Source organism: Cygnus olor, chromosome 12 (genome assembly GCF_009769625.2).
Source record: "Cygnus olor isolate bCygOlo1 chromosome 12, bCygOlo1.pri.v2, whole genome shotgun sequence".
Lineage (NCBI taxonomy): Eukaryota > Metazoa > Chordata > Aves > Anseriformes > Anatidae > Cygnus > Cygnus olor.
This window is the reverse complement of record NC_049180.1, coordinates 11,571,685-11,594,843: the sequence shown is the minus strand read 5'-3', so window position 1 is coordinate 11,594,843 and position 23,159 is coordinate 11,571,685. Positions and strand designations below refer to the sequence as shown.

The following is a 23,159-nucleotide window of genomic DNA, read 5'->3' as shown; positions in this document are numbered from 1 at the left end:
TGGGCCACAGCACCCATAGGTGCCTGGGAGAGCCCAGTCCCATGTGGGGCTGGGTAACTGCAAGGCTCTCACTCGCCCACTGCAGTGCTCCCACCTGCTCACCACTCCTCTGCACTGCGGTGCCACCCCTCCACACCAGCCTTTTGCCACCAGGTGTTGCAATCACTGCGGAGGCTGGAAAACATCCCAGACATCCAAAATGTCCAGAGATCATCTCTCTATAGTCCTCCTGTCTCCCCTGTCCCCGCTGTGCCCTGGGTGGGAGTCAGCAGGGCCCCCTGCCCACAGTCAGCCCAGTGCAGCCCACAGCTGCAGGCACTGCGCTCGCTCAGCACAGCCTGGTGCACCATCTCCGCCAGGCCTGGGGAGGACACGCTCAAGGACAATGCAGCCCCGAAACCTGCGTCACATCAGGGATGCAGCAGTGCTGTAGCTGGGGGAAGGAAGGGCTCCCCGGCGGCAGCTGCCCCCACACCAATATCTGCCTGATGCACAGCAAGCTCCACTTGGTGCAATCACCCAGCCCCAGCCAGTAGGAGAGAAACTGGGGCAAAACCCGCTCAGAAGGGAGGGTAGCATGGGGACGGTGGTACCTACCCCATCCCAGCACTCGGGCATGGTGAGGAGCCGGGCAGGCAAGGATGTGCAGGCAGGGCAGACTGTGCACAGGGTCCTGGCGCAGGGCACGGTGCTGCAGCAGGCTGGGGTGAAGCAGAGCTCTGTGCTAGCTCAGCCCCTTGTCTCGATTTATAGCGGAGCCCCAGCCCTGCGCTAAGCCCTCCCTCTCCCTTCCCCCTCGGCGCAAGGCGCAGCCCCAGCAGGTTTGGCCTCCATTGCAGGCGAGTGCTGCGATGCAGCCGGCACTCGGCCATTGGCTGCCACAGGAATTATTCATGCTCCAATTGGCCCCAAATACCCTTGTTTATGAAGAAAAACGCCTGGCGCCGTGCGGTACCCGCTCCATCTTCCCTCCTTTGGCAGACTGAGACAGGTACAGGCGCCCAGAAGGGGCTGTGCTGACACCCCCCACAACGCACACAGCATTGTCAGGGCAGAGCCCAGCACCCCTCACCTACACCCAGACATGCGTGCACACATGGCTCTGTGCCATGCACAAACATGCAGAGTCACGCTCGAGTCTGCAACCACCCAGGCCAGAGCCCTGCAGTAATGCACACACACAGGGAACCTGGCACACACCCACAAACAGACATTGCAGGTGGCGCTTCCATGTATGCACATGACCGTGCACATACATGCACAGGAACATATAAACACGGACACACAGGGACCAGGCAAAACTGTGTGACTCCATGCCCCATGTGTCTGGGGCATGCACGTGCCCCACAAATAAATTTGGACAAATAAATGTGGTGACTCATACTGAAACCCACACAAGGTTACAGGACAACACGCATGCCCACGGATACACAATGAACTGCATACATGCAGAACCTCGTGCCTGTGTGAGAACACAGATGAATGCTTCCCCATTACCCTACCCGGGAACATAAGAAGGCCGGCAGTCAAGGCAGGAATATGCACATATGCAACGAAGGGTGCACGCGGTACATTTGTGTGGACATGGAGCATGTTACAGGACATGCTAGCACAGACACAAATCCCCCCAACCTTGCCTGGTGCAGGATGCTGGCACACAGTGGGAACACAGGACTCAATTTAGCCTGAACCTGGACATCACTGATGGCAGGTAAATAAGCCAGGAGGAACAACAACCCAGCAGCCCTGATGGGAAGGACTCCACCCCTGGGCCAATGCATGCAGCATGTGCACACACATGCATGCGTCCCTCTGTGTGCATGTGCAGTTTGCTTCTGCCATGATTCCAAGAGGCTTCACAAGAGGACAAGCCCATCTGCCCACGAGTCTTGTCCAGCAACAGAAGCCCAGGCTTCCCTGTGTATCCGCAGCATCACCCACTGGGCTTGCTCCTGTTGAGTCTCTGATGTGGAACAACAGATCCGAGCCACTTTGCCCTGGGAACATCTCTTTCCTCCACCCGAAGTGGAGAGGAGGGACAAGTGGGAGAAAGGACAGATGGACAGGCAGTGGGACAGCACCTACCTTGCCTCCAACAAACCAGGCTAACAAGGAAACTCCACTGCACTGTTTTGTCCTGCAGGGAGCCCTGACACAAATCCCACAGAGATGACCCCTCTGTTAATGAAGGACCACATGGGAGGGGGAAGCCCAGGTCCTGAGTGACTTCTAGCACAGGAACTAAGCTATTCACAGGTCTGTGTGCCATTTTGCCAGCTGAACGCACATAAGTCTAGCAGCCTCATGGGATTCATCCCAGGGTACTCAAAAAGCTGGCTGATGTTATTGTGAGACCCCTCTCTATTACTCTTCAATGGTCTTGGGAATACAGAGAGGTCCCAGTCAACTGGAAGCTGGAAAAGGTTGTCCCTGTTTTCAAGAAGGGTAAGAAAGAAGGCTTTGGCAGTCTCACTCCTGTGACTGGTAAAATGACGGCAAAGATTATGCTGAGAGTTATTGAAAAACACTTGGATGACAATGCAGTCAGTGGTCACAGCCAGCATGGGTTCATGAGGGGAAAGTCCTACTTAACTAACTTAGTTTCCTTTTATGACAAGGTTACCCACATAGTGGACTAAGAGTAGCCAGTAGATGTGACTTTTTTGGATTTTAGCAAAGCTTTTGGAACTGTCTCTTACAGTATCCTTCTAGACAAAATGTCCAGCATACAGCTAGAGAAGTACAAATAGGACAGGTGAGCAATTGGCTGATGGGGCAGGCTCAGAGGGTTATAGAAATGGGGTTACATCAGGCTGGCAGCCAGTCAGTAGTGTGGTTCCCCAGGACTCCATTTCAGGGCCAGTTCTCTTCAGTGTTTTTATGAGTGACCTGGACACAGGAGCCAAATCCACACTAACTCAGTTTGCAGAGGATACTAAATTAGGAGGTGTTGACTGCCTCAGGACACAGAGGGCTTGCCAAGAGATCTCGACAGACTAGAGGGCTGGGAAATCACCAGCCACACCAAATTTAATGAGCATGTGCCAGATTCTGCACCTGGGATGAGGCAACCCTGGCTGTATTTACAGTCTGGAGGATGAGAGGCTGGAGAGCGGCCACGGAAAGGGATCTGGGGGTTCTGGCCGACAGCCAGTTGAAGCAGTGTGCCCTGGCAGCCCAAAGGGTCAGTCGTGTCCTAGGGTGCCTCAGGCACAGCACTGCTGGCTGGTGAGGAAAGGGATTGTCCTGCTCTGCTCTGCACTGGTGTGGCCTCACCTTGAGGACTGTGTGCAGTTCTGGGCACCAAAATATAAGAAGGATATTAAAATATATGCGTCCAAAGAAGTGCAACGAAGATGGTGAAGGGTCCAGAGGGCAATGACATAGGAGCGGCTGAGGTCCCTTGGTTTGTTCAGCCCAGAGCAGAACAGGCTGAGGGGAGGCCTCATGGCGGCCTGCAGCTCCCTCACGAGGGGAGCGGAGGGGCAGGTGCTGAGCTCTGCTCTCTGGGGACCGCGACAGGACCCAAGGGAATGGCATGGAGCTGGGACAGGGAAGGGTCAGATCCAATACAAGGAAAAGGTTCTCCACTGAGAGTGTGGCCGGGCACCAGAAAAGGCTGCCCAGGAAAGTGGTCATGGCACCAACCCTGACGAAGTTCAAGAAGCATCTCTGCATTGGGTTTATGTGGCAAGGTGTTGGTGGCAATGAGGGGCAGCTTCTGTGAGAACAGCCCAGCAGCTGCCCGGTGTTAGAATACAGCCAGCTTCAGAGCGACAGCCCACCAGCGCTACTGGTTGTGCCTCAGGAGAGCACGCTGGAGAAAGGGAAAAACCTGCTGCACAAGAGCAGCTGGGAGAGAAATGAGAGAGAAGCAGCCTTGCAGCCCCCAAGGTCAGTGCAGCAGGAGGGCAGGAGGTGCTCCAGGCACGCAGCAGCAGTTCCCCTGCGGCCTGTGGCGAGGCCCCTGGTGGAGCAGGCTGTCCCCCTGCAGCCCATGGGGTATGATGGTGGAGCAGATCCCCACGCTGCAGCACCTGGAAGAGCCCATAGTGGCTGTGGCCTGAAAGAGACTGCAGCCCATGGAGAGCCCCAGCAGGAGCAGGCTCCATGCCAGGATTGCAGCCTGTGGAGAGGAGCCCACACAGGTGCAGGTGATCTGGCTCACCCTGTCTGTATTTTCTCCCCTTGCGCTTTTGAGGAGCAGCGGTGAGAGAGCAGCGTGGTGGAGCTTAGCTGCCTACCAGTGTTCAACCACCACAGTTCAGACAACGCTGTCAGACATTCAGTTTAATTTCTAGGTAGTCCTGTGTGGAGCCAGGAGTTGGACTTGATGATCCTGGTGGGTCCCTTCTGACTTGAAATATTCTGTGGTTTTGCTTTCATCAGCCCCACTGTCTGTAGAGCCAAAGAGTGCAAGCAGTTGCAGCCATGAACAGCAAGCAGAGCAGATTGCACAGCAACTTGCACCCAGCCAGCCCACAGCATTGCAAAAATAACCCTGGAACTGCGGTGAAGCTGATACAGAGACTGGCAGGCCCAGGGATGTCTACTCCTGGGGATTTCAGAGGTCGGTGATGGCTGCCCTGCCATGGGTGCATCTGGGGGCTGCCTGCACAGGGCCCAGCAGCACATCGTTAGCAGCCACCTGTGCTGCCCTTCTCCACCAGACATTTTGGCCATGGTGCTGGCAAAGCCCCAGCTTTGCAGCAGCCTCCAGGATATGGCATGAGCCAGGGGAAGGGACTGGTGCCCCATGGAATGACAGAGGGCAGAAGCACTGGGAGACAGAGAGCCCCTAGGAGAAACCGAGAGATGAAGAAGTGGGTGAACTGGTGAAAAAAGGCAGGAAGACGGCAAAACAGAGGAGAGAAGGGGAGGAAAAGTCAAAGCAAAGGGAGGCATGATTGCAAAAGGGCAGCAGGGAGACAGGAGGGCTGAGCAAGGCTGGCACTGTTTAAATGGCATCAGATAGCATCGCTAGCCCTTTGGCTACTAGCCACCCCAGCCAGCAGGCAGACCAGACCTCCAGCAGGGGCCAGATCACCCAGGCCCTGAGGCGGAGGCACCTGCCCTGGCCCGCCTTGCCCCAGCCCCACTGGCTTTTCTCTGGCTGACAGTGGCACTGCAGGATCCCTACTCCCTCCGCTGCCCCTGAGCCAGATGAGAGCATCTCAACAATGCAACAGCAACTGGCTCTGGGGTGGAGAATAGGGACAGCAAAGACCTAAGCTGGGGGCTGGAATGAATAACCCCAAGGGGATGAAACTAGAAAATGGAGTAAGATCTCCCCAAAGAAGGGCAGCCTCTGTCTGCCCCAGCCTTTGCAAGGACCCAGCCTGCAAAGTACCAGGCTGGGGGAAAGCAAGAGCTGTCCCAGCACAGCCTGGGAAGCTCATCCCATCACCATCCTCACAGGCTCTTGGAGGGGAACCAAGATGGTGCAGGGCCCAGCTGGCTTGGGAAAAGCCACCTTTATCCTTTTCCAGTTAACTTTTCAATGTAACAAGGGTGCAGTGCTGTGGCATTCACCATGCCCCTGGCATCGCCACCTCCTTCTCACTCCTCACCCTTGCTGTGGTGATACCAGAACTTTCCCACCTTCTCTGTGAATTACACCAGCACATTCCAGCATCCTGATGAAACTCTTTACTCTCTGCCCAGCTGTGCCCTGCTGCTCACACGGGTGATGGAGGCTGAGTGGGCCAGCACCAAAAGCCTGGGAAGTAGGTCTGCCAAAACAGAGACCTAAGCTCTCCAGCCCCTCTGCCAGGATGAATGAAATCAGCTTTAGCTTCTCCTCACAGGCACTGGTGTTTCAGCATCAGAGCTGGGAGGACACAGCCAGCACTGCATGAGCCCACCCTCCTTGCAGTCCCGGCCATACACATACCCCAGCCTGAGGCTGGTCACTGGTGTCCCCGAAGATGCTCCACTGCAGGGAGTTGAGAGAGGACAGATACCTGCCCCATGACAGCAGGTATCCCCTTTTCCAACAGGGGAAACAGAGGCGGGGCAGCCCAGCATCTTGGCTCTGCTCCCACAGTGCCAGGGTCAAGATGGCAGTGGGAAGCTGATTGCAAAGCTGTCTGCTGAATGCTTGGCTCTCCAGAGAGTGACCACCCCCAGGGACTCATGGCTACCAGCCTCCCTCTGCCTGGCAGCCCCAAGGCCCTCCACCGGGCTCCTCTGTAGAGGTGAAACCGAGGTGCGAGGTGGGCAGGTCCCACACTGTAAGTGGGATAGAGCCGTGGGTTGGTGCAGCGCTGCCCAGCGTGGCTGCTGCCTGGGACGAGGGCTGTCTGCAGCAGCTCGCAGGCCAGGCGAGTGGAGGGGCCCCGGTCCCCAGGAGAGGCGGGCAGGATGAGGGGCAGGCAATGCCCTGGCACTCCAAAAGAGAAAGAGACTTTCAACCACCCTCATGTAACCGGGGAGCTGGCATCGCCCAGGGAACCATTGCCATGGCAATGGCAGAGGGGCTGGAAAAGCAGCTCGGTTTTGCTTCTTTCAAAAAGGTTTTGTCCCCGGCCTGTTGCCAAGTGCCCACCAGACACATCTGACTGCCAGCGCTGAGGGCAGCAGCCAGCATCCCCAGGGGCTCTGCCAGGCAGGCTGCAAAGCCGTGGCCCTACCCCCTTCCTACAGGGACCATGACACGCAGCCCCATGCACAGACACCAGGCGGCCACCACCTGCAAGCTGGGGCCGGGGCAGCCAACAACACCCATCCCCAGGGCCCGCTCAGCGCCCCGCACTGATCCACCACACTGGCCTGTGGGACCCCAAGCCCAGGGGCAGGAGGCACCTCCTGTCCCCCCCCGCAGCTGGTCCTACCTTCCAGTCTGTGTCCACAGCAGAGAGGAAGACATCTGAGCTCTCCTGGGGGAGAAAGGCAGCCGTTAGGGACCGAGGCACTGACCTGCTGCCCCTCGCACTCCCTCTGCCCACCTGGCACACAAAGCCCCCCAGCACCACAAGGACCCTCTGCGGGGGGCTGGTGCACAGGGCTGTGGGGTCACCCCTGCATGCAAAGTGGCCGCGTGGGCACACGCTCAAACGCGTGCAGACACACTTATCTACAACTGCACATACACGCACTGTATTACCGTGTGTGCAAAACCTCCCCACATCATCACACCAAAACAAAAGCCGCGCTCATTCACACACACGCATCCAATATCAATGTGTGTGCGAACACGCACTCAATACCAGCATAACTGCACACACCCCACATCCCCCAGTCCCAACACGTGCCCCAGCACTACCACCTCACAGCTCCCCAACACGATGTGCAAGGGGAGCTGGGGTCGCACCAACACCCCCATGCCAGCACCCCATGCATGCAGCCAGAGCCAGAGCTATCTCCCAACTCACCAGCTCAGTATCCTGGCCCCGCAGCAGTGGCTTCTCCTCGGTGAAGCGCAGCTCATGCAGCCCTGCCATGGTCATCTCCTGCAGCAGCAGCCCTGCCCGGGGTGAGGGAGATGTCAGTGCCCTGAAGGGTCCTGCCTCCGCTTTCTCCTAGGTCTCCCTGAGCCTTTCCGCCCATGGAGAGGGTTCCCAGAAAGCCAAATCAGCTTCAGTCCCCCTGTCCACCAGGGTCCTGGTGTGCTGCCTCGTCCAGGGGCTGCAGTGAGTCCCCCTGCTGGGGGCTGGGAGTCGGACAGAAGGCCGGCAGCATCTGGTGGAGCTCAGCTCCCACTCCTGTCCGGTTCTTCCAGTTAAGAACAGACTTGTCTCCAGGTCTGCCTCAGGCAAACTGGGAGAGCAGCTTGGTCTGTCCATGCTGGTCACCCCTGCAAGCCCTTAGCCCAGGGCGAGGATGGTCCAATTCACACTCCAGCTTCCAGCATCAGCCAGAGAAAGAAAAGTCAATGTTTTGGCTAGTTTTAGGGCACAGACAGAGAAGGGTAGGACTGAGGGAGATCTCCCTGCACAGCCAGACTGAGGGGTGAGGTTTCTCAGCCATGCTGGGAGGCAGAGGGTTGCTCTGAGCAGCTGGCATGGCCCCAGCAGGGAGCAGAGAGACTGCCTGAAGCTTGTATTGCAACGATGGGAGGAAAGCACGCGCAGAGCCTTTACCCCCACAGCCTCCTCGCCTGCAGAGCAGGTCCTGGCCAGCTGGCAGCTCAGCCCCAGGGCTTGCAGGGACAGATTTCACTGCAGAGCCCTTGCTCAGCAGAGGCATGGGACTGCCCTGCTGATCAGGGCACCAGGAGTTTGCACGCCCCAGCACTGGCATCTCCAAAATACCCCCAAAACTAAGCCCAGCTCAGAAAGCGAAGTGGAGCGAGGGGATACTTGCATCTCCCCCATAGCTGACTGCACATGGAAGGTGACGGACACCACATGGGAGAATAGGGATGAGGACAACCCCGGATCCCCTATGCACACGCAAAGTGGGTAACCAGCAGGTCCCAGAGCGAGGGCAGTGTCCCTGCTCAGCATCAGGCACAGCCCCCCCAGCATCTACCCTCACAGCTTTCCCCCCCGCCCCGCTCCCGCTACCCCTTTCCAGACGCCAAGCTTCCAGGTGAGCTCCTGCTCCAAACATCCAGCTCCCCATGCTGCCTCCCCATGGCTACTGGGGAGAGTATGGGGTTATGCTAGCACCAAGCAGACAGCTCCTGCTCCATCCCCAGCCTCAGCCAGGCCTCCTCCATGCTTTGCCCACCTCCAAACCTGGGGCAGCCAAGGCTGGAGATGCAGAAATGCAGGGCGAGAGCATCACAAGGCGCGTTCACCCCTGCCCCAGCTACCCGGAACATGGGAGCTGGTTGTGAGCTCCCCTCCAAAACCGTTTTTTTCTAATCCAATCGGGTTTTCAGTTGAAAAGCAAGCAAGCTCTGCCACCTGGCTGCTCTCTGCAGAAACCGCGCTTTGCCTTGCTCTTTCGGAGCCATCCAACAAACCAGAAGAGTTTTGAGGGAGAAACACCAGCACGAAGCCTCCTGGGATACCCAGGGCTCCAAGTGCTGGGAGTCCGTGTGCCCCTGGCCAGCAGCAAGGGTCCCACCATGCTGGGGCCTCCGCAGCGGGGACAGAGGGCTGCCGACAGCCCCTTGGAGCTGCATGTCCAGGTGCATTGCTCAAGGCCAGGCTGCTGCTGGTGATGTAGCTTCATGTCAGAGCCAGCCTGCTCCTGCAGCCCGCCAGCAGGGCCGAGAGGACGCAGAGCCTGTGCTGGCTCCAGCCTAGCAGCCCGGCGCCCAATCTCAGGAAGGGAGGGTTAAAAAGTTGGGGAAAATCAGCCTCACCAGTAGCTGGGTCTGGAAGAGAGTGGAGTGTCACACGCTGACTGCACCGACACACTGCACAGCCACAGCCCTGGGGTGACCGGGGCCAGCACTTAGCATATGGTTAATGCTTTCGTTAATTAAAGCCTCCAGCTGATATCGGAGGGAGGGTGGCCGAGCAATGAGGAAAGGCCCCGTGATCTTGCCTGTGTGGCGGGGGGAAAACCAGCCCATGAGGGACACCAACCAGCATCCCCAGTGCGGAAGAGACACCCACCGAAAGTGGTGCTGAGCCTGGGAGCAGAGGAGGGAGTTGAATGCCAGCCCCAAAGGGGATCTCTGTTCTGTGACAGGGAGTCCCACGGGTGCAGCAGTCCGCCCGCAGGATCACAGCCATGCTGCTGGCTTCCATGGGTGCCTGGCTGCTGCAGCCAGCCCACAGCCACCCTCGCCCCTGCTCCCCAAGCGCAGAAGTGGGGCAGTGAACAGTGTCACCCAGCTCCGCCGGGCCACCGTCACTGCAGAGGGCTGGTGAGGAAGCCAAGGGTGTGAGACACATCAGCCACAGGCCATCAGCTGCCCCACTGCTGGCCCCAGTGAGGCCAGTGGAGAGGCTGCAGGGGTCGGCCCAGCGCTGTGATGGCTGAGGTGCTCTGCAGTGAAGCCATTGAGCACAAGCGCTCCCGTCACATGCTGGGGTAATGGGGCTGGAAATGCCACATGAAGACGGCCAGGGAGATGCCAACATGGCTGGCCACAAAGCCTTTTCCCTTCAGCTCATCCCGATGCTCCCCAGCAGCACCTATCCCCAGCACGCCGCCCCAGGTGCTCTTGCTCTGCCTTCCTAGAGCAGTGCCACCATGTCGTGGGCCAGGCTGGGACCTGTCTCCTTCCCTAATCCCAAACCAGTCCCAAACAAAGCACGTTATTCTTCACTTGCATATCCAAACAAGAGCTGAGGACCAGGACCTCCACGAGCTGGTGCTCCTCTGAGGACAGTGCTGCAACGTGGGATGCGCTCCGTGCATACCCCTAGGCCGTCACAGAGCAGCAGTGTAAGCAATTCCATTTACCTCTTTTCAACGGGCCAGACGTGCCTAGCCAGCAACCACACATCCCAGGCTCTTGTAGCACACTAGCTCGAGCTCTCACAAACTCCCAGCCCTGCCCCTGCGTCTTCCAGGGATGAGCCCAAACTGAGTAGCAGGAAAGGAAGAAAAACTTTGTCCTGCAGGGAAGGGGAACGGCTCCCCGTGGGAAGGGGAGCGGGTGAGGGACAGAGGAGGCAGGTGCAGGGCACCGCCATGCCCAGCAGCGCCCAGCTCTGGCAGAGCTCTTGCAGACAGCCCCACGGGCTCTGCCCTGGCATCGCCTATGTGGATGCAGATGGAAACAGCCACGTTGGCTTACCTTCCCCGGGGATCCGCAGCCCAATGGTTGCTTATTGGAGGAGAACCAGCTTATGGCAAGGAAATGCATTACTGTTATCATTATTATTATCATCGTGACGAGGCTGTGGGAAGGGTTTAACACCAGGCGGCACGCAGCCAGAAGGCAGGGGACCCTTGGATGACGCACTGGCCCCACAGGAGCTCCCCCATTGCAGCCCTGCGTCCTGTCCGGCGCGGCTGCGGCACCCCTGCGATGCCGGCACGGCTCCTCCGGGCTAACCGGGCAGTGCAAATCCAGAGCAATGAGGGCTGGCCCCTGCCAGGCCCCGAAGCAAAAGCCACCTCCAGTAAGGCAGGGAGAGGGTGGAAGGGGACTGCAGCCCAGCCCCAGGCGGGGAAGCGGTTCCCCAGCGTTGCCGGCTGAGCAGCACGGCTGAGGAGAACCCCAGCACCACGCGGCCACCTCCCTCCTGTCCCGCCGATGCAGGACGAACCCCTCGGCCCGCTGCATCCCCCGGGGCACGGCCCCGCAGCCCAGCCACCCACACCCGCCGCCCGGTAGCCCACCCGCGCTGCGGGGCTGACCGGGGAGCGCAGGAACCCGCTGGCCCCGATCTGCCGGCCCTGGGGAGCCGGGGGCTGCGCTCCCCGGGCTGGGGGCCGCGGTGGCGGGGGGCTCTGCCCCCCGTGCCCCCCTCGGTACCCCCCGGCACCTGCCGCAGCCCTCACGCCTCGCCCAGGAGCCGCCTCCCGCACCCAAAAAACGTCGCTCGTGTGCGTGCCCCCTTCAGCAGCCCCCGGGGGGGGGAGGGGGGGGTCCCGGCTGCCAGGCGGGGGCTGGAGGCCCCTCAGCCCCCCGCCCCATCTCCCCAGCGGCCGCCTTCCCCCCGCCTCGCCGTGCCCCAGCCCGGCCCCAGCCGGCCCCCAGCGCCCCACGGCCACCGCAGCCCGCCGGGGGCACGGCCAGGGGCGGCAGCGCGGAGCCCGGAGCGGAGCCGCCGCGAAGCCCAGCCCCAGAGCCGGGGATGCGGCAGCGCCAGAGCGGGCCGAGCCGGGCCGAGCCGGGCCGTACCTGTCAGCAGCTCGATCTTGTGCCGGAGCACCTTCATGCCGGGCCGGCGGCCCCGGCGCGGGGAGCGAGCGGAGCCGGTGCCGGTGCCGGTGCCGGTGGCGGAGCCGGAGCCGGAGCCGGAGCGCACGGGGCGGCGCAGGGGCGCGGCTGGGCACGGCCCCGGCGGGCCGGTTCCTCCCCTCGGCGGGGCCGGAGAGGAGGGGACGGGGATGGGGCCGGGAACGGGGCCGGGAAGGGGCGGACAACGGGCCCGGGCCGGGAACGGGGGGAGCGAAAGGGGAGACGGAGAGATGCCGGGTGAGGAGCTGCGGGGGTGGAGGGCAGCGCACAGCGGCCTGCGGGGAGCCGGGGGGGGGGGGTCCCGGAGCGGGGCCGGGGGGGCCGAGCGGCTCTGGGGCCGGGAGGCTGTGCAGGGGGGTCCCTGGGGAGCAGGGGACAAAGACGGCCAGGAGATCTGGGAGAACCCCCAGGTACGGGGCCATGCCCAAGGGGGCTTGGAGTCCCCGTAAAGGCGGAGCAGCCTGGAGGTCCCCAGGATGGTGGTGGTCAAGGGGCTGGGGAGGATCCCTGGACAAGGGGGGATCTGAACAGCAGAGACACCCAGAATAGAGCCATGATGGCCAAGAGGTCTGGGGAGGCCCTGGGGGTGGGGACATGAAGGCCAAAGGGCCTGGGAACAAGACCAAGGGATGACAAAAGAGCTGGGGGTCCCCAGGAGCTCGGGACAATGATGGGCAAGGCTGGGGAACAGTCCCTGAGCCCTGACAGTCATGGCCAAGGGGCCTGGCAGTTCCTGGGATAAGGGGGACCTGCGTAATGGCAACCCCACAGCAGGGCATGATGGCCAAGGAGTCGGGGGGGCAGGCACTGGGGAGATGGGGTCTGAAGTCACCCAGGAGTGGCCACCATGCACTGACGTGGTGGGGTGGGACGGCAGGTGTTTTGGGTACAGCAGGTTGTGGGGTGGCTGTTTGGGTCAGACAAAACCAGGGGCCAGACCCACAGCGGGGAAGATGTAGGACCCCGATCTTCTGCATGGGGCGTGGATGCTGGTGGTGCCTCCCTCTGCCCTGGCTGTGATCCAGCCCCATCAGGGACCACTGGCTCTGCAGGGCAGCTGCTCTGCAGGAGGTTCACCCACCAGCATTACAACATTGTCCAGGTTTCTGGAGGAGCCAGGGACTCAAGGTGCCAGGGGTTCGACCAGAGCCATGTTAATGCCACCCTCGTTCAGTGATCCAAGTTTGCTCCTAAAGATAAACTCTGGGCTGCAGGAGATACCCACGGGCTACTCTCAGCACCCGGATGGAATCAGGCACCCCAGCATCAGCCTCATGTCTCCCTGGCCAGCCGTGGTGGCCAGTGACCGCTCACAGGCACTCCTCCTGCATGGCTAGGTCACGAGCACAGCTCATCCCACAGACGTCTGCCCAGGGGCTGGAGAGAGAGGTGCTGCTGGGACACACGTCCATTTCCATCCCTGCTACATCTGTTCTAACAGCTTGTCCTGGGCTTTCTGGATAGCAACCAGCTTGCAGTTGATTTCAGCCCCTCCTTTTGAGTCACCAATAGCTCTGCATCCCAGGCTGTGTTCACCTTCTCACTTTGATGGGAGGAAACACATGGGATGTCAGGCAGCACGGTGACCGTTCAAGCTAGGAGCCAACTAATCCTTGTATCAGCATCAGCTCTTCCTCACCTTCAGGGCTGCCTTTTATCCTCCCTCCCAGCAGCCAAGAGTTTTCCTCTGAATTGGGCAGGGATGAGCTGGGGTTGGTTTCAGATCCTTTTGACACTGCAAATTTAAACATTCTCCCCCAACTGCCAGGGATTTCTACAGGAATAAATGATTTTCACACCAGGAATTTATCATCTCTGCAAGAAGTCCAACTTTATCAAATAACAGGTTTTAGATGGCTACCTTGCCAAAGGAGCAGGGCCATGTGGCTGCAATAATTGCACAATTAATCGGGTCTGGAAAGAGCACAAGCTCTCCATGCATTAAAGCGGAGGCAGTGGAATATAACCCCATGCAGGGGTTCAGAAACCGCCTGCACCCTGAATTGCATGCTTAAAGGGAAGCGAGGAAGTTTTACAGCATGGATTTTTCCACATTACTTCTCACTGTGTTTGTAATGCAAGTCAATGTGGCATTTTCCACATGGCTTTCCATGTGCTTTTAGCTCAGCCATGTGACACCAAGCCAGTCAAACCAAGGTCTGGCTCCAGAGACGGCATCAGGGAGGTCACAGCTGTGGACAAAGACTCCCCACACTTTGCTGGGGGCCTGGGGATGCTGCTTGCAGACTTGTGACATTTCCTGCTGTTTGCCTGCACCCCTCCGATGCTCATTTCCTGGTGCTGCTGCGGCACCCAGGAGCCCTTTGAGACATTGCTGCTGGTGATGACACTGAAGTTGGGCTGCAGCTGTTTGAGGGGCATCCCATCCCCACACCAAAGGAGGCTTGTGCCACAGAGTGGGGCTGTGCTGGGGATGTGTCAAGCCCAGAGGGTGTTCCCCATGGAAGGGGGGCAGGAGAGGGGTTTCCAGCAGCTGCTGCCACAGTCGAGCCCCCCAGTCTCTCCCAGCTGGGCTGTGCCATGGTCTTGTGGTGCCAGGGCCAGTCATGTCTCCCTCCTTCTGCCACTGGGCCAGCAGCAGGCACAGTCTGGCCACCGGGACCTTGCCCCAGACCTCAGCCCCCTGAAGCAGGTGGGTCCACAGAGACAAAAGGAGCCGTGAGCACTCCCTGCAGTGATCCTGTGCCCTGCGCTGCTGCCCCAGTCGGATGGAGCCAGCAATGGGAGGAAGAAGGCAGAGGTGGGAGTTTGAGTCAGGCTGGGGCCATCACCCTTGCCGTGCTCCTCTGGTGCAGCAAGGGAGGAAAGGCTGCAAGGAGCATGGTGTCGCTCACTGGACCTGAGCCCCTGCCCTGCTGCTGCAGGCTGGAGCAGAGGCTGCTGTCCCAGCCAAAAGACGGAGCCATCCACCCTTTCATCTCAAGCCAGCCTCTGCCCTCCCCCTGCAGCCCCTCAGGGCCGAGCCAGGCAGCAGGAGATGCTGTTTTAAGTTCCCCAATGGTGATCTGGACCCCTCTGCCCGGGCTAGCTGGTGCACTTCCCAAGGACACACCCTAGCCGGCATCATTTTGCAGCCCCCTCCTTCTACTGTGCGTGGATCGACTCCTCCACCGGCAGAGCAGAGGAATTTTCCACGTTACTGCCAATGCCAGCAGCAGCACAGGGAGCAAGGACTTTCCTCATGGACGCAGAAGCAGCAGCTCCTTTCTGTCCCCCAGCCTGAGCTGCTCATAGGCATAGCTCCTTAATGGGCATTTGCCAGAGGATGGGGCTAACCGCACCACACCCGCAGGGCTTGCAGTTCTCCACAGCAGCCCAGGGTTATGTGCAGCAGCGAGGATGGGTTTTACACCTGTATCCTGCGTCGTTGCAAGCTGGAAACACCCACCTGAGGGTTTTCTGGTGCTCCTTGCCGCTTGTCATCTTGTGGGATTTGTTTGTAAGGAAACAGGCACAGAGCACGCGGGCCCAGAAGCAGGCTGCCAGGATTGCAAGCCTTACCCACAGGCAGCCTCTAGGCAGCTCCACTTCTAGTGAGGCACGGCACAGCACGGGGCAGGTGGACGGGGAAAGGGGAGCTGAGATGTGCGTGCTGCCAGGCTGCTGGCAGCAAAGCAAAACGCCAGTGAAAGCTCGGGTGTTTCCCAGTGCTGCTGCTCCCAGCAGTGCCACCTCCCTCCCTGAGGGTCACTGCCTTGGACAAGCCCAGCTGGAGGCTGCCCGTCCGGCCCAAATCCCCAGCAACTGAGCTGCCTCGTCTGTCACGCCTGCAAGCGGAGAGGGAGAGGGGCCAGGACCACTGACCCGAGAAGGGAGAACTGCTGCCGGCAGAAGGGAGGTGGCAGGGCATGAAGCCCTGGGACCATCTGTGGAAGAAGCCTGGACAGATTTCAGGAAAAAGAGGCCTTTTCTAAAAGAAAGGCTCCAACGTGACCCTGCTCCTCCCACAAGCTCCTAGGCCAGGACCACGGAGCCGTTTTGGTTCAGCAGAGGTGACCTGGGACCCCCCCCACACACCCCACCGAGGGCACCCCCGTACCCTGAGGCCTCCGTCCTCCGTTTCCACCCCAGGACCTGGTGGCAGCGGTGCCGGCAGAGGACAGCCGGAGGCAGCTGGGAAGGCGCTGCCGTTACCAGCAGTGGACGCAGAGGTTTGCACCCAGATGCCGAGGCAGGGAAGGGAGAGAAGCAGCCCGAGGCGGACGTGATGTCTGCCCACAGCATTTGGGGGGGAATCGGCGCGTTCGATGTGCCTGTATCGAAAGGTTTAACGGAGACTGGGTACCGCCCCGAGGCACACGCAGTCCAGTGATGATGTGCAGAGGACTCAGAGCTAAATTTAGCCTGGGTTGTGCGTGAGTGTGATGTTTTTTATTGTCACCCTTAAATCAAGATGTTGTTTGGAGTGCATGGCTGCTGGCCCCGCCTTGCTCTGCTCTGGGCCTTTGATGGGCTCTTTTGGTGAAGCTGTTCACAAAGGGGGAGAAGCAAGGCAGTGTTGTGAAACAAGGCAACGGGTGAGATGTGCAAAGGGTCTATTTCAAAAATGCCCACGAACCAGCCCTCAGAAACTGGCAACGCACACGGAGTGGTGAGAGGGCTACCCGAGCACCCACAGGGATGTGCCTGTGCTGAGACCGAGCAGCTCTGCGGGTATGGGCCACGTGCTGTGGCTAAAAGCCCTTCTGCAGCTGTGGCCACAGTGAGGGGGCTCCCAGGCTGGCTCGGGTTTGAAGCAGTGGTGCTGGAACACCAGCTGCTGGTGATGGGCTCCATCCTGCCTCACACTGCCTGCCCACCCGGGGCAGGGCAATCCACCCCCGCCTTGCATCCACAGGGCAGTGAAATGCCCACGACTCGCTGGCTCCAAAATAATCAGAAGCAGAATGACAGTGGAGCGCGTGGGTCTTGGGCATATCAGTAGAGACCCTCTCAAACCCTGCCTAGGACCCCCACATTGTGGGAGCCCTTGGAGAGCTCTGGGCGTGTGCTCAACCCCTGTATGGGTCAGTCTCCCCCGGACTGCCAGGGGAGCTGGGATGTGGCACTGCTCACACACAAGCTCGCGGCCTGGGATGCAGCAGCAGCAGGCAGGAGCCTCTCACACCGGGCTCCAGCCTAACACGATGCATTTCGCTGGAGCTGCCTGGGAAGATGCAATCCTGCAGGGAGCTCAGCACCCTTCCCCTGCAGCGCAGCCCGTGAGCCCAGGGTGGGGGCATTGCCTCCACCACCTGGCACAGGATAGGGATTTGCCGTGCCCCGTCTTCTCCCCAACCTCAGCACAAAGCATGTGCCGGGGTTGGCAGGCCTCCAGCCCCCCGGCCACCTCCTGCCCTGGCAGTGTGTGGCCACCAGTAACTTTCCATCTTGCCTGCAAGCTCTGCCCCAGCCCAAGGGCCCCAGCGAGACGTACTCCTGCGTCCCTCTAATAGGGATGGGCCCCATTCAAGTTTCTCTTTCCATTCCGTGCAGGGTCCCCTCCGCCCCTTCCTGCCCTCGCAGCCCTTCCGCTTCAGCAAAACGGGAGGATTTTGATCAAAAGCCAGAAAAACAAGAAGCCTGGCAACCTGCCGAGAAGAATTCCCACGGGTCAGCTGCACCCAGGGATGATGTCCCTGGGGTGAAGCCAGGAGGGCAGCAGCCCCCGGGACTTTGCCGTCAGCTTGTTTCTGAGCCTTGCACCTGCACAGGCACGGCTGCCTGGGACTGAACGCCTGGTTCCACCAGCAGTGTTGGGCGGCCAAGCACGCGGCGGCTATGGCAAAGCAAGGCTGATCTGTGCAGGGAGGGACCTGGCCCTGCAGTTCAGCATGTCCGCAGCGAATGTGCCTTCATAAATACTAGAGAAATCTCGCAGGCTCTCATGCTAATTAGGTTTGATCCCTGCTTGTCCATCTGGCCTTCCCCCTGCCCCATTTTGCTCATGTGGCACCCTGCTGCCCTGCGTGATGAAGCTGCTCAACTTTGATCTAGGTTTAGGCACTGCACTTTGTGGGTTTGGTGAGCCAGGGTGCGTTACACACACTCCCGGGGGAGCAGAAGGTGAGAGGCAGAGTCCCTGGTCACCGGCCAGCCCCGCAGCACCCGTGCGGTCCTGCATCGCTCCAGCACCTGTGCTCACTGCCTCGCAGCTGGGCACAGGATGCAGGGTCCCTGGGGAACAAGAGTTGGGTATCCAAGGCCTCAAACCACCTCAAGGAACACCGGAGCCTTGTTCAAAACACAGGGAAAGCACAGGACCCACCCATCTCGCCTGGGTTTTGCATGCGGCAGGGTGGGTGCAACACCCCCTCACATCTGGAGCTGCACCGGGGGAAACAGGGAAAGCCTCTCAAAGCAACCTGGGCACCAAGTGTCTCCGCACGGCAAGCACATTGCTTTGGGCAAGAGGTTCCTCAAAACGCAGAGAGATGCAGACAGCTGCCTCTTCGGGAAGAGCCATTTCCCAGGCCCTAGCCGGGCTGCCAAGGCCTTCGGGCTCCGAGCCAGGCTCTGCCTGCCTCTCCCTCCGTCCCTCCTCCCTGCGCATGAGGGGCAGCACCGGTGCCAGGCCCCGTGGTGCTGTCTCTGTGACAGCCCTTGCTCAGAGCCAAGACAGGCTCTAAATAAATACCTGTCAGTAGAGCAGAGCAGAGCTGTTCCGAGAGCGACTGCGTGCACGCAGATGTGCCCAACAAGCTGATAGGCGAGAGACAGAGCAAAGACAGTGGGGTCTCTCTCCTTGGAGCCCAGAGACTGGCACGCTCTCAAAGGCAGCATTAATGAGCATTTCCAATTACACGGCGCTCATCGTGATGGAACAACAATGCCTGCTCCTACCTTCCCCCGGAGAGTGGGCTAATGCCATTTCCAAGGCACAGCTTCTCTAGCCCTGAGGTGCCGTGATGGTTTAAGGGGTGGTGATGCAGTGGGAAGACTTGATTGCTCCTGAAGTTTCCACAGCTCCCTGGTTGCCATCGATGATGTTTCGGGACACAGGAGCCAGGCAGTGCCTCTCTGCTCTCAGGCAGGGAACACACCTGGGGTTTGGCAGGCGTTGGCTTCCTGCTGGGGTCTCTAGGCAAGGAGGGGGATGCAGCGGGGCAGAGCAGCATGCACGAGAACAGCTGCTGGCCCGGTCAGTCCTTGCTCCGGCAGCACAAAGTGCCTGGAGGGGTTTGAGCAGCCCTCGCAGCCGCTGCTCCTTGCTTAGCCTGGAAGCCTTCACAGGAGCAGCCAAAAACTCAGCTCCCCGTGCCTGCAGCCTGCCTCTCTGCCCTTGACCTTCTCCTTGACCTGCAGCTGATCAATACCTCTCGCTCTGGGGGATCCATTGGTCCTAATGATTTCATCCTGTTCCTCACTAATGCACTGTCTTGTCGTGCTGCATTTGGGCCACGGACCTAGCAGATGCTGAAGAGGGAGGCAGAGGGCTGGCCAAAGGCACCACCATGGGCTGTCCTGGGACAGCAGGTTAACTTTTGGCACCATCACCTTGCAACACAATGCTCTCCACTGCAGACACAAGTCCTCAGCTCTTCTTCCCACCACTCGAGGACTGTAGAACTTCTTCCTTAAGCTCTTTAACTTGTCAGAAAGGCAAATTCAGTAGGTTTGAATGCCTCTGCCAGGATTTTTGGAGCTTTTAGCCAAAGCCCATCACTGTGTCCTCCTGATCCTCCATTGCACCTTCACGCAGTAACTGCTCCTCTCTAGAGAGCTTCCATCAAACTCCTGCCTCCTGTGTGCCCAGCTGGCAACAGGGCGACTCGAGGACACCCTGACCCACAGCTGAAGCAGGTACCACCGTTTCCAGAACCAGTTTCTCAAGACATCCAACTTTTAGTTAGGACAAAATCACAGCCATGTGGGTAAAGGTGGGGACTTGAGCCCGACCCTTTGCCCACCACGCAACCTCCAGGTGGGCAGGCTCCTGGGTGGCCAGGCTGCTGCAGGATCCCAGGTGGCAACCACCTCTACCCTTTGGCTTGCCCACCCGTGCTGGAGGCACTGAATTTCAGCAGCCTCCTGTTCAGAACAGCCTGGATCCCACCTGGCACCAAGAGCCTTGCTGGGGTGCAGGTGTGGGAGCCACCACCCCGTGCGCATCTCCCTCCCTGCTCCTGCTAATTTTAGTCCTGATCTTTAGAGAAGAGCAACCAAACTGAGATGAAGTCACCCTTTGGGGTTTGGGGACGGTCACCCTGCTTGTGCATCCTCCCAGTTTGGGGCTTTAAATATGCGGGACATGCCCTGGAAAGCGTTGCTGTCAGCAGTGAGAGTCCAATGCCCCTTCAAACCTACTTCTCATCCATCCTCTGCATCCTCCTGCAGGAAGGGAGGCTCCAGCCCAGCCTGGCACTGACCTTCGCTGTGAATCCAGTCACACGCACCCAGTCAATAACTAAATGCAAGACAACAAAATGAGCTGTCGCAGCCAATTAACACGCTGGGCTTAATCGGCTTGTGAGTTTTCAAGGTGGAGGAAGGGGGAGCTGGCTCCAGGTCAGAGGGCCAGGGGAGAGGCAGGGTGAGGGGTCTGGTGGGTGCCAGCCACCCCTGTCCCATCCCAGGCTCAGGTGGGTCACAGGCGCAGCACGACAGGACACAGCCTTGCCCAGGAAAATGCAAGTTGAGCCTGGCCCTGCTCCACCCCGCCCCACCACCACTGCTCCCCAGTCTCCAGCAGCACAAGTGAGCAGGGGCTCTTCGCTGGAAGCCTCCACAATTCACACAGGCACCCTGTTAATGGCAGCTGGGGCCTGTACGCAGCTCCCTTGAGCCCTCCATTCCCTGACTCCAGCTGCAGAGCTGCCCCCAGAGAGAAAAGGGGGTGTTCAGTCCCCCGCAAGCATGAAAAGCACTCAGGGAAGAAGGTTATGCCTGTGTCCTGGCAGCAGGACCCGTCAGTTCCCACCCACCCCTGGGTGCCAGTTAAACACCCAAACAAACTGCCGGTCTTGTAAGTGGGGCAAAGGCAAGAAACTCATCTTAAATCCCAGCTGTGACAGAAGCCTGCTTCCAAAACACACTCACCCCGCAGAGAAAGGTCCCACAGCAAGAGAAACAGGCATCCACAGACCCCAGCTCGCGGCGGCACTCGTCAGGGCTGTGGTCCCACCTGATCTGTGTTTTGGGCACGTCTCACCTCCTGCCTTCTGCTTCTTCCTCTGCAGCTTATCTGAGCAGCCTGTTCAACCAGGAGCTTTGTGGAAGCACAGGCTGTCCTTTTGTCTGAACCACCATTAATGCCCTCCCCCCAGAGGAGCAAAGCCTGTGCAGCCTGGCTGTGGGCTCAGAAGACAAACCTCTGAGGACTGTTTTGATGGTGCCTTTATTTCTGTATCTGCTTTACTGTCTGTTCCCACACGCATCGCTGCCAAGCCCCCCAGCCACAGGACTATGCTATTATGTGGTTGTTTCCTCAGTCTCATTTTGCTCTAATGCCTAAGGGAAAAAAAAAAAAAAGCCATGCTGCATCTTTAGCATTTGGCAATTTTTTGTCCTGAAGTCAGGGAAAATTTTGCCTTGTTTGTCCAGCATAAACCTCCTGTTTGTGAGGGTTTGAAAGCTATTTTTATATTCCTCCCCATGCTTCTGCTTTACCTGGGGAGCCCCCCAGAGCCCTTGAGGGACCAAAAGAAAGTCTGGAGATGGGCACAGCCTTTTAAGCTGCACTACCTGGGAGCACAGGTTGGGCTTCTAAAACTTCAATTTGCTTTTTGCCACTTTTGTTGTTTTAATCACAGCGTCACAACAGAGATGGAACAGCATCGTCACGATTTTCAAGAGGCATCCCCTTAACACGGACCATTTCTAGGCACTGAGAAATCTGGCAGGGTTTACCCTGGGATGGTCTTCAGGGCTGCAGTTTCTCAAACTCATCTGCAGGCAAACTGGGATTTCTTACACCGAAGCTATTTTGTATGATCTTACATGATCCCAGCACGAACAGAAGGCAGGTTCCAAGCTTTACAGCAATCTTCACCCTTGGGGTCCCCCCTCTGTTTCACAGGCTAATAAAAAGCAAAATGCTTTTAATGCATTTGTCAAAAAGAACCTGAGCCTGGAACAGGGGCCAAGAACAGAACACAGTGTGTTTGAGTCCCACGACTCAAGCATAGCTCTGCTATCACAACACCAGTCATTAAAGACACACTTGGGAGAGAATACCGGTATTAAAGGGGTTGGACCCGGGGCACCACGGGGCCTGTTTTTCCCAGGGGGCTGAGCCAATGCTGAGCAGAGGATATCTACCTTCCCCCAAGGAATGCCAGCTGCTTCTCTGCAACTGCAGGATGCCCAGGAACGTGCACTGAGGCAGCCACGTTTGTCATCTCCTCCATCAGCACAAAGCTGGGCCTGCAATTATGCAGCGAGACCTGGCTTGGCCAGACAGCAAGGCCAGGCAGCGTGCACTGCGCTCTGCAAAAGGCATCTCTGGCAGGGACACGCTCCTTGCGCCCCGAGCCCTGCTCAACCTGTGTCATATCTAGAGAAAAAGAGATTTCTGTCCACAAGACAAGTGGTTTCTGCCTTGGCATGGGGCAAGAAATCCTGCAGGAAGCGTGTTTCCCTGTGAAGAGCTGGAACCGTTCGGTTTCACAGAGGCTAATGAGAGGCGAAAGACCACAGTGTGTCCTGCCAATCCAGATAGAAAGATTACTAAGGCCAGAGGCACTGCTCGGCAGCCTGCCATTAGAAATAACTCTTCAAAAATAGAAACGTGCTAATCTCAGGAACCTGCTGGTATTGTCAATGACATTAATGAAGTGTTTCAAAAACCAGAACAAATGCCTTGGCTTTCTGGGGCTGTGCTGCCCCTTGTAATTTTCCACAACAGCCTTCCAACAGTCTTCACTGTCTTCTTCCCTCTCATCCCCCATCCTTCTCTCAAGTTCCCTCTGGGCTCTCTTCCAATCCCCGAGGTCCCTCTCCAGCTCCTGCCTCCTCCTCTCCTGTACCTCCTCGTACATCTCCAGGCCCCTCCACAGGTCCCCCACAAAGCACGTAACGATGCACCGACTGGAAGTAGCCTCGTGGTTTGAGGGTCTGAGTACGCAGACGTCACACTCCGATACACTGGTGAAGAGAAGGACCCCTTCAAACAAGGAGGTACCACGCTGAACGCTGCCTTGCCTCCCGATGCTCCCTGTCTCCCCTCCCCATCAGCTCTTCCACCTCTTGTCTCCAGCCCAAGCCACCCCAAAAGGACCGCTGAGCTTGCCCCCACCTGCCTGGCTCCTGCGTGGCTGCCTTCCCATGCATGCTGCTCCCATGGCCAGGTGCTTCCAGATCTACTGGGGGTGGCTGCTTCTTTAAGGCTGCTTCTCCTGCTCCCTGGCAGCGAGGAGAGCTCCCTCCTTCTCTTCTCTCCTGGTGGGGAGAAGAGGGCAGA

The 23,159-nt window shown here is 58.9% G+C and overlaps 1 protein-coding gene and 1 long non-coding RNA gene across 5 annotated transcripts in view; one reads left to right on the top strand and one right to left on the bottom strand.

Annotated features, from left to right (window-relative positions):
- NDRG4 (NDRG family member 4) overlaps nt 1-11,857 on the bottom strand; it is a 22,872-nt gene extending 11,015 nt beyond the window's left edge. Inside the window, exons 1-3 of one of the 4 annotated variants that reach the window (XM_040571124.1) lie at nt 11,699-11,857; nt 7,374-7,465; nt 6,834-6,878 (exon numbers count right to left, since the gene is read on the bottom strand). In XM_040571124.1, the coding sequence (XP_040427058.1) occupies nt 6,834-6,878; nt 7,374-7,465; nt 11,699-11,735 (174 nt within the window). In that variant the 5' untranslated portion in view covers nt 11,736-11,857. Of the gene's footprint in view, nt 1-597; nt 757-6,833; nt 6,879-7,373; nt 7,466-11,698 lie in introns of those variants that run through there. The other 3 variants (XM_040571125.1, XM_040571126.1, XM_040571127.1) reach the window with 3 other exon arrangements.
- LOC121076632 overlaps nt 1-23,159 on the top strand; it is a 25,848-nt gene extending 2,689 nt beyond the window's left edge. Inside the window, exons 2-4 of the long non-coding RNA XR_005823632.1 lie at nt 4,215-4,225; nt 9,542-9,547; nt 23,149-23,159. This is a non-coding gene — a long non-coding RNA (uncharacterized LOC121076632). The remainder of the gene's footprint in view (nt 1-4,214; nt 4,226-9,541; nt 9,548-23,148) is intronic.